The sequence below is a fragment of the Bufo gargarizans genome, chromosome 2 (assembly GCF_014858855.1).
Source record: "Bufo gargarizans isolate SCDJY-AF-19 chromosome 2, ASM1485885v1, whole genome shotgun sequence".
NCBI lineage: Eukaryota > Metazoa > Chordata > Amphibia > Anura > Bufonidae > Bufo > Bufo gargarizans.
In genome coordinates this window covers 336,159,351-336,175,437 of record NC_058081.1, presented here as the reverse complement: position 1 = coordinate 336,175,437, position 16,087 = coordinate 336,159,351, and the positions used below count along the sequence as shown (strand labels likewise).

The window sequence follows — 16,087 nt, the reverse complement described above, 5'->3', positions numbered from 1 at the left end:
AAAGGGGTTGTCTCTCTTCAGCAAGTGGCATTTATCATGTAGAGAAAGTTACACAAGGCACGTACTAATGTATTGTGATTGTCCATGTTGCTTCCTTTTTCCATCACATTATACACTGCTCGTCTCCATGGTTATGATCACCCTGCAATCCATCAGCGGCGGTCCTGATTGCACACTGTAGGAAAAAGCGTCAGCCTCTTTGGTGGCCGGGACCATGAGAGCTCACATAGGCCAATGCTTTTTCCTATAGTGTGCAAGCACGACCACCACTGATGGATTGCAGGGTGGTTGTCACCATAGAAACTAGCAGCGTATAATGTGCTGGAAAAGTAAATCCAGCCAGCAAAGGAAGCAATATGGATAATAACAATACATTAGTAAGTGCCTTGTATTAACTTTCTCTACTTAATAAATGCTATTTGCTGAGGTGACACAACCCCTTTAAGGATGCTGTCTGAAATGCGTAAGCATCTGCATTGGAGACTGTGTTAGGGACCTCCATCTAAAGCTCCATTAAAAAAATACAGGACAAAATAGTGCAGGACGAGGTGCTATTTTGTTTAGTAAAATGCTAGGCACTTTTGGCCGAAAAAAACCCTCAGACATGAACACAAAAATGTGTGAAAGCAGCCTTTAGCTGGCCATCTATCTTGTTCAACTCTATCTAACATGATCTTCCCATACATATGCATGCTCGATTTGGCCGTGCATGCATCTGTAGTCAATTGGCAGAGGGGAGAAAGACCGGGTACCTCTGGAAGCGGCTTAGGCTACTTTCACATTTGCGGCACAGCATTCTGGAAGGATATCCCAGCATAGAACAGCCTGCCAGAGTTCTCCGGATCTGACATAATAGGGTCCGGAGGAGATCCGGCCGCTACCCCGCAAATATGCAAGGATTCAGATGGAAAAAACGCTGCCCGCATAGGTTTTTGTTCTATCCCGGAACAGCCTGCTGGAAGGCTGAGCTGCAAATCTGAAAAAAGCCCTATGTCTTGAGAAAAAAAGGTTGAAATCCAACATACTGATCCTTATCTCCTCCTCCTCCCCAAAATCAGCGGTTGGAAGACGCCTTACACATTAGATGGTCGGCTGTACCCACTGAAATAGATGGTTTCAGCCAACATAGATCTAATGTGTATCACCAGCTTACAATGGGTTGGTTGACCCCATGGTAAATTCATCATAAAAAGGAAGCCACTCTCCTGTCCACCAGTGCTCCATTCCAGTTGATGATCCCATCCTCGCTGCATTGACCTCAGACTTGTGAATGGCTGCAGCAGAGTTTGTGACGCCGGATGGGACTTCACACTTCCAGTCCATCGGGGACCAGGATTCTCAGCACGGGGACGGAGAACAGGTGAGTGGCTTTCTTCCTTATGTCAAGCACATTTTACCTGGGGATGAGACAACCTCTTTAACAATTAAATGGTGTAGAATCAAGGACTGAAGTAGAAGCTTATTACTAAAATAACAGCCTGTTGGCAGTTCGGAGAATAAAAAATGAATATAATCCACAAAGGGAAATTTCAAATTTATTTGCAAAAAAGGAGATTATGAAAAATGTATTTACATTTAGATTGCCAGAACACTTTTGGTTGGATCATTATAGGAAGGTCAGCTCTGCTGAGCAGAATGTCTTTTTGTTATCTTTAGATTTGTCGGATTGCCGAATGTGAGAGATTGTTAGTGGCTCTTGATGTTAGTGCCTTGCTGAGTGATACCAGCTATGCCCTTCAAGCTGTTGTTCAGTGCTACAGTCTGATTGCTCCACTAATCTATCACAGGATCCCGTCAGCTGCAGTAGTGCAGGTAAGCAGAAATGTTCCAAAATAAATTCATTCAGATGTAATAAGTAATCATTTCTATTTATTTCTTCTAACATAACAAATCACTCCAATACAAGTAATGAACCTCTCGTTACAGGCTGCTCCTGATGTGCTTACTACACTTCTGTTTTTTTAGGGTCATGTATCTTGTTGTCATAGTGCTGGACACTTTACAAGAGAAAATATGTTATTCAGTACACAAGTCTGTTAATGTTAACTACACTGAACAAAAATATAAACGCAACACTTTCGGTTTGTCTTCCATTTTGCATGAGCTGAACTCAAAGATCTGAAACATTTTCTACATACACAAAAGACCCATTACTCTCAAATATTGTTCACAAATCTGTCTAAACCTGTGTTAGTGAGCGCTTCTCCTTTGCCGAGATAATCCCTCCCACCTCACAGGTGTGGCATATCAAGGTGCTGATTAGACAGCATGAATATTGTACAGGTGTGCCTTAGACTTTCCACAATATTTGGTTCTTTCATCCAAGTACATGGACGATAATGGTCTGTCTTTGATCGGCTAAACCAATCGTTCGTTGTTAAATTTCACCCAATAAACATTTGTTTTACTTAAAATCTGCCATTTTGATCAACTTTAGACTAATGTTGTATGGCCACCTTTAGGGTGGGTTCACACTGAAAGCCGGCATTTAGGCCGAAGAGCTGTCGGATCCCATTATAGTCAATGGGGATTTGGCGGTGACCGGTGGTATCCAGCTATGCTGGATATGGTAAGCTCTGCCAGAACAGAATACCGGAGTTTGTACCGGAGATGTGAGCATAGCTCTAAATTAGAGATGAGCGAACCTTTCAAGTTTTGTTTCGTTCCAAGATCGCTGAGTATAAATTGTATATCTAAATTGTTCTGGCATATGATAGGATATCGCTTTTTTGTCAGGCAAGCTAATTTGTATACCTTTTGGCTTTCTGGGTAAGATATTCAAATTAGCTTTTCTTCCAAAACAGAAAATGTTAATTATTTCTCATGCCAGACAAATTAACATATATACGATTTTCATATAATTTTACTAGAAACCAAGAGTAGTGGCCTGGAATACAATACTCGTGCATATTTTTTAGTCTCCCTAATTAAAAAAGAGCACCTCGAAGAGTACCCCACAAGGCCAGTCAACCAAATAAGGCAAATTTCTCTTGAGACATATTGGATCTCTTGTAATTCTAGAAAGAGAACTAGCTTGCATGTTTCATTGAGAGAAGTGTAAGCTTTATGGGATGTTCTGGTTCTCTTCTCTCACTTTCAGTTGAATGTTACTTTGGAGGTCTCTTTCTGGTTCACCTGAAGTTAATCTGCAAATGGTGAAATGGAACTGCTCATTCTTAAAGGAGTTCTCTGCTTTTGCTATACTGATGATTATCCTATGAATAGGAAGGAGTCATCTCATTGAAGTGACTTGGGACAGCATAACTATAATTATTGATTTCTGGGGAAAATATATGCAAATTATAATGTCTAACATCTGCTGGCTTCAGATAGGCTTAGTAATGCTAATTTGAATTTCTCTCTCAAAAAGATACAGTATCTCTCTCTTTCGCTTTCTCTCTCCTGAAACGACGCACCAAAAATTCGGCTTCGAAATTCGGAACGAATCCCAAAGCAGTAGAAATGATTCGCTAAAACTTACCTTAACTGAATAATTTGTTAGTTTTACTGAATATTATCTGCTCAGCTTCTCCTGCTTTATAACCAGCTGCCTGCAGATTGCACTGCATTTAGGTGACGCATTTGTATTACATATGCAGCATATCATTGCTGACATTGACTCTCCGAACTAGAAGAATCCTATTACCTTTCTGCACTCCTTTTTGGCTATGCTGTGACATTCATATGCGTATTTCATGACTGTATTTTCAGCAATCGGTTGATGAAATTTCCATGTACAGTTCCGTAACCTGTCAGCTGTTCACATGATCATGAAACATTCTCTTGCAGTAAAGAAGTAGTTAATGTTATAAGGCTCAAGTCACTTTTTTCATGTTTTCAGATCCTAATTAAATGCTTGGCAGTCTTACAAGAAATCCCCAGCAGCACCTGGCAGAAAAAACAGGCTGGTGTAACAGAGGGCGTTCTACACATGACAGCCTGCATCGTGTATTATGTAGCTAAGGTACTTATTTAGACACATCCAACATGGCAATCAAGAGGATGCTTATTATATTTCTATTTTTAGGGTGACGCTAGAAGCAAAACATTTTTCTGTTACTTTTCTGCTTTTGATAATGAATGCATTATTATTTCTGAATCATGACCCTATGGTGAGTCTCTTTAAATTATATGTGTTATTATCAGATTAGAGCGCATAATGGCCTACTTTGCCAAGCTCCTGGATGTAAATATTTTCTCTTGCTGCCATGTAACCTGTCAAAATCGATGGGCAAAAGCTTCCAAAATCCGCTTTACAAAGGCTATAATTATACGTTATTTTTAATCAGATTTCCTGCTATAAATTAGAAATCGAGACGGAAAGTTTTTCTAACTAAGCTTGAGTAAGTGCGTGCTATCCATATGTCTTGTTGCCCAGAATTCAATGTAATTATCTGTTTGACAGCACGTAGCAATGAGATAATGCACTTTTCCATATTAGCCGTGAGGATTGAAAAGAAAGATAATGCAATCTGCTTATGACTCGCCGATTATCAAACATTTCATGTGGATTCAAAGGAAATTCCGTATCCTTCAGTAAAAATGTAGAGCTGCGCTTGCACCTAATTGCGCAGGTGCTGAGGAAATAGTTTGTAATTGTCCTGCTCACAGTGAGATCAAAAGATAGTGCCTAATGGCAGTGATAGTTTGTAATCCCTTTAGAAATATATGAAGGAGAGAGCACAGCACAGAATATTCTGTTTGCGGTGGCAGTTCATTGATGTATGGTGTAATTAGATTGTTAGGAAAGTCTAGTGAACGCTTCTGCTTCAGCACCGAAAAACACAATGAGATGTATTAAAGATCGGCAAGTTGGTTTTGCAGCTTGTTATAAGTACTCCTTAAACCAGAGGTCAACACAATGTAATGCTTTGTTAATATTTCATTATTTTATTTGGTCAGTCATTGTACTTTGGTTGTGCCAAAACTTAAACCTATCCACAGTCTGATCAGCGGGGGTCCGATCGCCCTACTGTATGAATGGAGTGGTGCTTAGTGGTGTTTAATCTGCAGCTCCGTTCATCTCTATGGGACTAGTGGAGCGCTGTAATCTCCTCTTCTTGGGTAGAGATGAACGGCAGCTTGCATGCTTGACTGCAACTCCATTCATACAGGGGGAAACAGGGCAGGAAGGCACCTCCATCTGCTGGCCAGGGGTATAGGTACCAGATGCTCCTAGTATTAATTACTCCTGAGAGTATCAGATCGTGAGGAGGGCTTGGGCAGCCCTCTGGGCATCAGCCTACCTGGAATTTTTCTGTAGAGTATATGGCCAGTTCACCCCTGTTGCTGAGGGTCTCAGCATTCAGACTCCCATTCATCAGACACCTATACACTCCCCCCCCCCCCCCCCCTGAAAATTTTAGTAATAAAATTAATGTTAAACTGAATTTTGGGTTGATCTCTAACATCTTTCAAAATCTTTCAAACTTTTTTAACTGGGCTAACACATTATAGAGATCATAGATACAGAGGGTTCTCCAAACCTGCTTTTGGTTATGATCCTATTGGATCCTGTAGTATTTGGAAGGTTGAATGGATCTTACCACTACCTTTTGCAGACTCATTGGTTTTCATTTAGACCAGAAGAACTTTCAAAATCTCAGTATGAAGTTACATTTTGGAGGCTGAGAAAGATCAACTGTACATCTTTGATTATTCTATAGCATGAATACTGAGTTTGGCTGTTTTACTTTTGGCAGGCACTTCGTTCTTGGGAAGAATATGAACTTGCCATGTGGGTAATAGAAACTGGGAAAAAGTTACTTGATTTGACAGAAAATACATCAGTTACTATACCAGTTTCTCAAGCAAAATCCAACTGGGATGATGATGCAGAAAAAGCGAAGGAAGATAAAGATAAGGTATAGATGAGAAAATATGGGGGGTATTGTTATGTTTGAACAGAGGTTTGAACAATTAAAAAAGGGGCATTTCCATTTCAACATTTATGGCATATCCACAGGATGTGCATAAATGTCTGGTAGGTGACCCCAACGCACTCTGCCATGAACAGAGTGCAATCCCCGTATGCGTGGCTCCCTGTATTCACTGGTAGGAGAACAAAGTAATAAAGGATTTGTTATATTCAAACTGTCCAAAGCCATTCCTTAGCGCCTAGCATAAGCCACTGACTTACTGTATTGCAGGCAGATCCTGTTATTTTCCATTTAAGAACAGATATTCCAGTATGCAGTAGTGCACTTTAATTAAACTTTCAACTATTGTACCAGAATTAAACATGATATATAATAACTAGTAAAAAAAACAAAAAAAAAAACAATGTGATCAAGTAAGAGCATCGTAATTGTAAATAAACTACCAATTTCTTTCTCATTGTCTCCTAGAAAATCTTAAAGGGGTTGTTCAGGATTTTAATACTGATAGTCTATTCTCAGGATAGGCCATCAATATCTGATCGACAGGGGTCTGAGACTCCACATCCAGCTGTTTCTGAATAGCTCCTGTGCTGGAAGCTTTGTCCATTGGATATTGGACAGAATTTGTATATTGGATATATTGATATTGGACAGAATTTTGACAAACTATACTACAATGTGTGTATTAATTGTGCCATGTAAAGCCCTGCTGCATGTTCTAAGCAACAAAATATTGGTTTGTTGCAAACTAGACCCTGATATTGCATTAACGTATATAAGAAGAGAGTTATAAGTTATATTTAGTGTTTTCATGAAATTTAAGATGATGTTGCTTGTTGTTTATTTTTATGTTTAAAGGGCGGTCCTCCAAAAAAGCATCAGAAAAAGAAAATGATCATTTTTGAAAAGGTTAATGAACAGTTAAATGCTCTGGAAAAAAATTTGCTAAAACTGACAAAGCCAAGTAAGTACTCTGTAAATGAACGGCAGCAACTTAAGGTAATTTTCAAGCATGGGCACTACTGGAGCATGTGTGTACCTGTATTATGGCCACAAGTCATGGCCCAACCTCTGGTGTAAGGATGCTGCTGTCAATTCATTTCATTAAACTCATGGTCAGGTTGGGACTTGCCACTGTAATACAAAGGCTGCCTCAGGCCTGGATACAAGATTAGATACAGTTGAGCAAAGAAGCATACAGGTTCTGCATGGTATCCTGCAGCACATTTGCCCACAGATGTTGCAGCGGGCCTGTAGATCCTGCACACATGTTGGTTGCTGAAGCAGGCATCCTAGCTGGTCTTATAAATGCTTGATTGACAGTAAATCTGATGACCGGGTAGGCCAAGAAAGTGTTGTAATCTGGTGGAGACATTCCTGGGAAACCCTTGCTGTGTGTGGGTGAGCCTTATCCTCCTAAAAAATGCCAGTTGGAAGCCCTGCTATAAGAGGCAGCACATGTCGCTGCAGGATGACCTTAACATATCTCTGAGCTGTTACTCTGTTACTGTTCCTCATATCACTACTAGGGGTGACCGACTGTTGTATGCGCCAGAGTCCAGGTCATACCTGGGTTGAGCGAAGTGCCGGCGCATGCGCACTTCGCTTTAAGAAGCCAAATCGAGAAGTCCGCATGGGCGCATCAGGCAGAGCCCTGTGCGCATGCGCGAGATCTTACAGGGGGGGGGGAGAGAGAGCGAGAGGCGGCATAGAGGATTAGGAGGCGGTGCAGAAGTCTGGAAAGACGGCGGTGGGTGCGGCCGGCACCTTGCATCCCTTGACATCCCCTTGGGCACCTTATTTCTTTGAGTGACAGGTTAGTAAAACATGTTTTTTTTTTAGCAAAATAAGGCTACGGATCACATTTAGAAGCCCACATTAGGAATCCTGATGAGGCCCTGAACATCAGCATATGTTTAGCTGACAGGGGTGAAACCTGGTGACAGAATCCCTTTAACCTGCTCAGGACCGCCGTACGCAGGATTGCGTCTTTGCGGCGGTCCTGTTACTCTGGGTGGACGCGCCGGTGCGTCCTCTCGCGAGACGCGAGATTTCGGGCAAAGCCGGCCCGCGCATGCGCATCGCAGGCCGGCATAATTTTAAAGACAAGTTCGTCAACAACCTGCCAGCCAATGATCGTGGCTGGCAGGTTGATGATTTTCAAAAAAACGAATCAGAAGCCAGCTAACACATCATATTTAGTAAATATGATGTGTTAAATGGCTGCTGTGCTCCTCTGCTCCTTCTTTTGGTTTGGTCGGTTGGTTCCAGCAGAGGAGCACACATCACTGTGAGTACCCACCAACACCACACTTAGCCCCCAGATCACCCTCCATCACCCCAATTAACCCCTTGATCACCCCTTCTTGCCCCTGACAATCACTAGTGAAAGGGAAAAAAGTGATCAGTGTAAACAGTCACTTTTTTTTTTTTCACTGGTATTGACTGTTAGGTTTTAGGATAGTTTAGGTCCCTTGGTTAGGTAGTTTAGCGATCGGTTAGCGCCCAGCCCACCACACCGCAGTCACTGATTCGCTGATTAGCGTATCGCTAATCAGCATTTGTACTTTTATAGTATCTGTAAGTGATCAAAACTGATCACAGTCAGATCTATAATAGTATTAGTGTCACCTTAGCTCGCCCTCCACCCAAAACGCAGTGTTTGCCCGATCAGGCCTGATCGGTCGCCCACACGTGCGTTCACCCACGCCCGTCCCACCGCAGTGACAAAAAATTATTATTTTTTTGATCACTGCACATTCACTTTACAAGCGCTGCGGCGATAAAAAAATCAGTTTTGATATTTTTTATCAACCGCAGCGGCCTCTTTTTTCTTGGGCAGTCTCAGGGAATACCCCTAAATTTAGTAGCCCAAATGTCAAACAGGGGGTATTCTTCTGAAGAGGCCTACAGGCTTCTGACCCAGTCGGATGAAGAATGGGAACCCTCATCTGACGAATCTAGCGGGTCAGAATATGAACCTGTAGAAAGCAGTGGCAGTCTGACCCAAAGTTCGGACGAGTAGGTTGAGGTCCCTGATAGCACCAGGCGTACCCGGCCCCGTGTCGCTAGACCACAGGTTGCGCAGGATCCGTTTAAAGGGCAGTCTAGTGGGGCTGGCGCTGTCGGATTACGTGGTGAGGCATACACCAGCAGCGCAGCCCATCCTGGACCTAGTACCAGCACTGCCGTACAACATGGTGAAGTGGCGAGCACCAGAAGGGCAGTTAAAGCTGGTACGGTGGCACGTGCAATAGTCACCCCGTCGCAGTCACCGCAAAGACGGGCCTGTAGACCCCCTAGAATCCCTGAGGTGCTGGCAAACCCTGATTGGCAGTCCCCAACTTCAGCCGCACCTGTAGTTCCCCCTTTCACTGCCCAGTCTGGAGTTCAGGTTGACACAGCTCAGATCGGTTCGGCCCTGGGATTTTTTGAGCTGCTCTTGACTGCGGAGCTCTTGGACTTAGTCGTGGCAGAAACAAATCGGTATGCCACTCAATTTATAGCCGCCAACCCGGGAAGCTCTTATGCCCAGTCTTTCCGATGGAAACCAGTCCAAGTTTCCAAAATTAAAATGTTTCTGGGCCTTCTCCTGAACATGGGTCTAACCAAAAAGCATGAATTGCGGTCATATTGGTCCACAAACCCAATTCATCACATGCCCGTGTTCTCTGCTGCTATGTCCAGGACACGATTTGAGACCATCCTGCGTTTCCTGCACTTTAGTGATAACACCACCTCCCGTCCCAGAGGCCACCCAGCTTTTGACCGGCTCCACAAAATTCGGCCCCTCATAGACCACTTCAACCAGAAATTTGCAGATATGTATACCCCTGAGCAAAACATCTTCGTAGACGAGTCCCTTATATATTTTACCGGGCGCCTTGGCTTCAAACAATACATCCCAAGCAAGCACGCCCAGTATGGGGTCAAATTGTATAAGCTCTGTGAAAGGGCCACAGGCTATACCCACAAATTTCGGATCTATGAGGAAAAAGATCAGACCCTGGAGCCGGTCGGTTGCCCTGACTACCTGGGGAGCAGTGGGAAGACAGTCTGGGACTTGGTGTCACCCTTATTTGGCAAGGGGTACCATCTTTATGTGTACAATTTCTACACAAGTGTGGCCCTCTTCAGGCATTTGTTTCTAGGTGGACAAACCGATGAACCAGCTGCAGCACTGATGTGCATTCTGACAGAAGCATTGCGCTGCTGTCAGATTACACACAAGTCGGTGTATGCGGCGCTGCAAGACAAGATTTCTCCTCTGCAGTAAAAGATACGTTTGCCGAGGTATATGAGCTGAGGAAGTGGCGGTGTTCATATGCTTTGGCAAACACTTTGTGTGTATATATATATATATATATATATATATATATAAAAAAAATACCTGCAATGATTTATTCATCCACATCGATTGATGTGAATGGAGAAATCGGGTTTGCCAGGGCATACAAGCTAAGTGGGTATGGATGTTGGGGCGGAGCTCCTATGTCCTGGCAGACGCCTTTCCCCTCCTTTTTTTTTTTGGGCAGAGATTTTTTCATCCACATTGATCGATGCGAATTAAGAAATCTGTGCCGTTCATTTTTTCTTTCAGCCCAGAGGCTGAACGGAAAAAAAAAATCTCATTACCTGTATGCTCAATATAAGGAGAATAGCAGAAACTCCTAATGCTGGCCATACATGTAATGATTGTGGAGACCCTCAAATGCCAGGGCAGTACAAACACCCTACAAATAACACCATTTTGGAAAGAAGACACCCCAAGGTATTCGCCGAGGGGCATATTGAGTCCATGAAAGATTGAAAATTTGGTCTTAAGTTAGAGGAAAGGGAGATTTTGTGAGAAAAAAAAAAAAATAATCAAATTCCGCTAACTTGTGCCAAATTTTTATTTTTTTTTATGAACTCGGCATGCCACTCATTGAATACCTTGGGGTGTCTTCTTTCCAAAATGGGGTCACATGTGGGGTATTTATACTGCCCTGGCTTTTTAGGGGCCTTAAAGCGTGAGAAGAAGTCTCGGATCAAAATGTCTAAAAATGCCCTCCTAAAAGAAATTTGGGCCCCTTTGCCCACCTTGGCTGCAAAAAAGTGTCACACATGTGGTATCGCCGTACTCAGAAGAAGTTGGGGAATGTGTTTTGGGGTGTCATTTTACATATACCCATGCTGGGTGAGATAAATATCTTGGTCAAATGCCAACTTTGTATAAAAAAATGGGAAATGTTGTCTTTTGCCAAGATATTTCTCTCACCCAGCATGGGTATATGTAAAATGACACCCCAAAACACATTCCCCAACTTCTCCTGAGTACGTCGATACCAGATGTGTGACACTTTTTTGCAGCCTAGGTGGGCAAAGGGGCACACATTCCAAAGAGCACCTTTCAGATTTCACCGGTCATTTTTTACAGATTTTGATTTCAAACTACTTTGCATGCATTAGGGCCCCTAAAATGCCAGGGCAGTATAACTACCCCACAAGTGACCCACATTTTGGAAAGAAGACACCCCAAGGTATTTTGTGATGGGCATAGTGAGTTCATGGAAGTTTTTATTTTTTGTCACAAGTTAGTGGAATATGAGACTTTGTAAGAAAAAAAAAAAATAAATCATCATTTTCCGCTAACTTGTGACAAAAAATAAAAAGTTCTATGAACTCACTATGCCCATCAGCGAATACCTTAGGGTGTATACTTTCCGAAATAGGGTCATTTGTGGGATTTTTCTACTGTCTGGGGATTGTAGAACCTCAGGAAACATGACAGGTGCTCAGAAAGTCAGAGCTGCTTCAAAAAGCGGAAATTCACATTTTTGTACCATAGTTTATAAACGCTATAACTTTTACCCAAACCATATTTTTTTTTAATCAAAGACATGTAGAACAATTAATTTAGTGAAAAATGTATATATGGATGTCGTTTTTTTTTGCAAAATTTTACAACTGAAAGTGAAAAATGTCATTTTTGGGCAAAAAAATCATAAAATTTTGATTAATAACAAAAAAAGTCAAAATGTCAGCAGCAATGAAATACCACAAAATGAAAGCTCTATTAGTGAGAAGAAAAGGAGGTAAAATTCATTTGGGTGGTAAGTTGCATGACCGAGCAATAAACGGTGAAAGTAGTGTAGTGCAGAAGTGTAAAAAGTGGCCTGGTCATTAAGGGGGTTTCAGCTAGGGGGGTTGAAGTGGTTAAGGTCCAAACAGTACATTTATTGTGGCACACCAGCAAAAACAAAACAATAAACACTCGCCCGTCCAGGCTCTAACTAAACACAGTATTCCTGACTCACCTAAGTCACCGTGAACCCATTCGGCTTTCCCAGCCAATGTCCCACAGTCTCCTGGCTATACAGAGCACAGTACACCCACTGTCTCCAGTCCATTGTCTCTTGTGGGGGATTGGGGCTCAGAGACAATGGACTGGTTTCAGGGGGGCAAAAGAGTGAAAATAAAAGAGTCCAATTGCCCCCCGAAACAATGCCAGAACAGGTCAGAAGCACAGAGGGTAAGAAATGATAAGCTCCGAGTCCTCTCTACAAATGCTCGCAGTTTAGGTAAAAAAATCAATGAACTTGGGTCAATAATGGCATCTGAGAATGTAGATTTAGTGGCTGTTACGGAGACATGGTTTAATGAAAGAAATGACTGGGACATAACCATACCAGGGTACTCTTTATACAGAAGAGACAGAGAAGGCAAGAAAGGAGGAGGAGTGGCCCTGTATGTGAAAGATAGCATTAAATCTAACCTAATACAAGTTGGTGAGGCCAACATAGAGTCAGTTTGGGTTACGTTGCAGTTTGCTAATCATGCAGTAACTCGTGTAGGTGTGATATATAGACCACCTGATCAAGTTAAAGAACTAGATGATCTACTAGTTGAAGAAATAGCTAAAATGACAATGAAAGGAGAAGTTATCATTATGGGAGATTTCAATCTTCCAGATATAAACTGGAAAACCAAAATAGCAAGTTCTACCAGGAGTACAGATATTCTAAATTCCCTACTGGGGTTATCCCTACAACAAATGGTTGAGGAGCCAACCCGGAGGGAGGCCATTTTGGATTTGATATTCACAAATGGGGATTCGGTATATGATGTCATTGTAGGCGAAACCTTGGGATCTAGTGATCACCAGTCAGTGTGGTTTAATATAAGAACTGTGAAAGAGTCCCACCACACAAAAACAAAAGTTTTAGATTTTAGAAAAACAGACTTTTCAAAAATGAAATTAGTCATAAATGAGTCCTTATCAGACTGGAACGGATTACATGGAGTCCAGGAGAAATGGGACTACTTAAAAGGTGCATTATTGAAGGCAACAGAAAATTGCATTAGACTTGTCAGTAAAAGCAAAAAAAGGAAGAGACCACTGTGGTACCAAATCATTAAAAATAAAAAGCTAGCATTTTGTAATTATAAAAAAACCCAGAGCAATGAAGATAAGGAAATCTACAAGATTAGGCAGAAAGAGGCCAAGCAAGTTATAAGAACTTCTAAAGCTCAGGCAGAAGAAAAACTAGCTCAGTCTATGAAAAAAGGGGATAAGACATTCTTCAGATATATAAATGAAAAAAGGAAATTAAAACAAGGAATAACTAAATTAAAAGTAAAGGACGGAAGGTATGTAGAAGAGAATAAAGGGCTAGCCGACTGCCTTAATGAATACTTCTGTTCAGTTTTTACAAAAGAAAAAGGAGAAGGACCTCCACTAGAAAGGATGACTATTAAATCGTTTGCATGTGTCTTTACAGAGGAAGATGTTCTAAGTTTGCTGTCTAAAGTGAAGACAAATAAGTCACAGGGGCCTGATGAGATACACCCAAAATTATTAAAAGAGCTTAGTGGTGAGCTGGCAAAACCGTTAACAGATTTATTTAACCAATCATTAGTAACAGGAGTCGTCCCGGAAGATTGGAAATTGGCAAATGTCGTGCCATTCACAAGAAAGGTAGTAAGGAGGAATCGAGCAACTATAGACCAGTGAGTCTGACATCAATAGTAGGCAAATTAATGGTAACCCTATTAAAGGATAGGATTGTGGAACATCTAAAATCCCATGGATTGCAAGTTGAAAAACAGCATGGGTTTACTTCAGGGAGATCATGTCAAACAAATCTTATAGATTTTTTTGACTGGGTGACTAAAATAATAGACGGTGGAGGTGCAGTAGACATCGCATATCTAGATTTTAGTAAGGCTTTTGACACTGTCCCACATAGAAGACTTATCAATAAACTGCAGTCATTGAGCATGGACTCCCATATTGTTGAGTGGATTAGGCAGTGGCTGAGTGACAGACAACAGAGGGTTGTAGTCAATGGAGAACATTCAAAACAAGGTCATGTTACCAGTGGGATTCCACAGGGATCTGTACTGGGACCAATTTTGTTTAATATCTTCATAAGTGATATTGCAAAAGGCCTCGATGGTGAGGTTTGTCTTTTTGCTGATGACACAAAGATATGTAACAGGGTTGATGTTCCTGGAGGGAAACGCCAAATGGAAAAGGATTTAGGAAAACTAGAAGAATGGTCAGAACTCTGGCAACTGAAATTTAATGTGGATAAGTGCAAGATAATGCACCTGGGGCGTAAAAACCCAAGGGCAGAATATAGAATATTTGACACAGTCCTGACCTCAGTATCTGAGGAAAGGGATTTAGGAGTAATTATTTCAGAAGACTTAAAGGTGGGAAGACAATGTAATAAAGCAGCACGAAATGCCAGCAGAATGCTTGGATGTATAGGGAGAGGTATAAGCAGTAGAAAGAGTGAAGTGCTTATGCCGCTGTACAGATCACTGGTGAGACCTCACTTGGAGTATTGTGCGCAGTACTGGAGGCCATATCTCCAGAAGGATATAGATACTCTAGAGAGAGTTCAGAGAAGAGCTACTAAACTGGTCCATGGATTGCAGGATAAAACTTACCAGGAAAGGTTAAAAGACCTTAATATGTATAGCTTGGAAGAAAGAAGAGACCGAGGGGATATGATAGAAACTTTTAAATACATAAAGGGAATCAACTCGGTAAAGGAGGAGAGCATATTTAAAAGAAGAAAAACTACCACAAGAGGACACAGTTTTAAATTAGAGGGGCAAAGGTTTAAAAGTAATATAAGGAAGTATTACTTTACTGAGAGAGTAGTGGATGCATGGAATAGCCTTCCTGCAGAAGTGGTAGCGGCAAATACAGTGAAAGAGTTTAAGCATGCATGGGATAGGCATAAGGCTATCCTTCATATAAGATAGGGCCAGGGACTATTCATAGGATTCAGATATATTGGGCAGACTAGATGGGCCAAATGGTTCTTATCTGCCGACACATTCTATGTTTCTATGTTTCTAAGTAGTCTCTCTAACTCCGGCCTTGCGCCCAGGCGTCACGGCGTCCCCCAACGTTCAGTTTAGCACCTAGCCCCGTGGCCCCTCAGCCAGCCCGGCTAAGACCACTAATACAGAGCCTCCAGCAGGACCCTGTTCTACAACAAATCTTCTTCCCCTAGACTGACACCCTTGGAGGTGCCTTATGCCTAGCCCGACCCCTCCAGCTGGTCTCACCTGTGGTAAAATAGGGGTGTGGACCGCACTATCCACCCCTTCCTTGCCTCTCACCTCTGTGAGATCTGTCACTATCTCACACTAGTCAGAACACACCTATAATCACTTACATATCTGCCTCAGACATAGCTGCATGCCGAGTTTTGCAGCAATCCTACATTTCTATCTGGGTGCGTTTTTTTTTTTTTTTGTCAGCGAGTGTATTTATTGTAGGTAATTTACTTATGAGAATTGGTATCGTCATAATGTGAAAAGTAAAGCGCTCTGAAATCTTTGAAATATTAGAACATATGCAGCTTTTTGTAATGTTTTCATCACTTGTGCACTAACGCTATGTCTGTTAGGCATCTGATAGCCATCATGAAAACTGTGAACATATTACTTTGCAAGGTGCTTGCATTAATGTGGAAACAGATATAAATAAGACTTAATTGAATTATCCTGCTTCTGCCTTTTACAGATTAAATTGCGTTCTGTGCTAATATTCAGGAGGAAATAAATGCATGCGTCAAGCACATCTCCGCCAAGCACAACCTAGATATAATATTCTATACATCCTTAAAAACAAAGGACAATATCTAACTATGGGGACTCTCCTTAATGTAATTAGCTAAACTTGTGGCAATTAAATTAACAAG

The 16,087-nt window shown here is 41.7% G+C and overlaps 1 protein-coding gene across 1 annotated transcript in view; it reads left to right on the top strand.

Annotated features, from left to right (window-relative positions):
* The window catches only part of CFAP54 (cilia and flagella associated protein 54), a 383,858-nt gene that overhangs the window by 131,121 nt on the left and 236,650 nt on the right, over positions 1-16,087 (top strand). The window contains exons 26-29 of the mRNA XM_044280574.1: positions 1,657-1,812; positions 3,842-3,964; positions 5,703-5,864; positions 6,738-6,843. Of these exons, the coding sequence (XP_044136509.1) occupies positions 1,657-1,812; positions 3,842-3,964; positions 5,703-5,864; positions 6,738-6,843 (547 nt within the window). The remainder of the gene's footprint in view (positions 1-1,656; positions 1,813-3,841; positions 3,965-5,702; positions 5,865-6,737; positions 6,844-16,087) is intronic.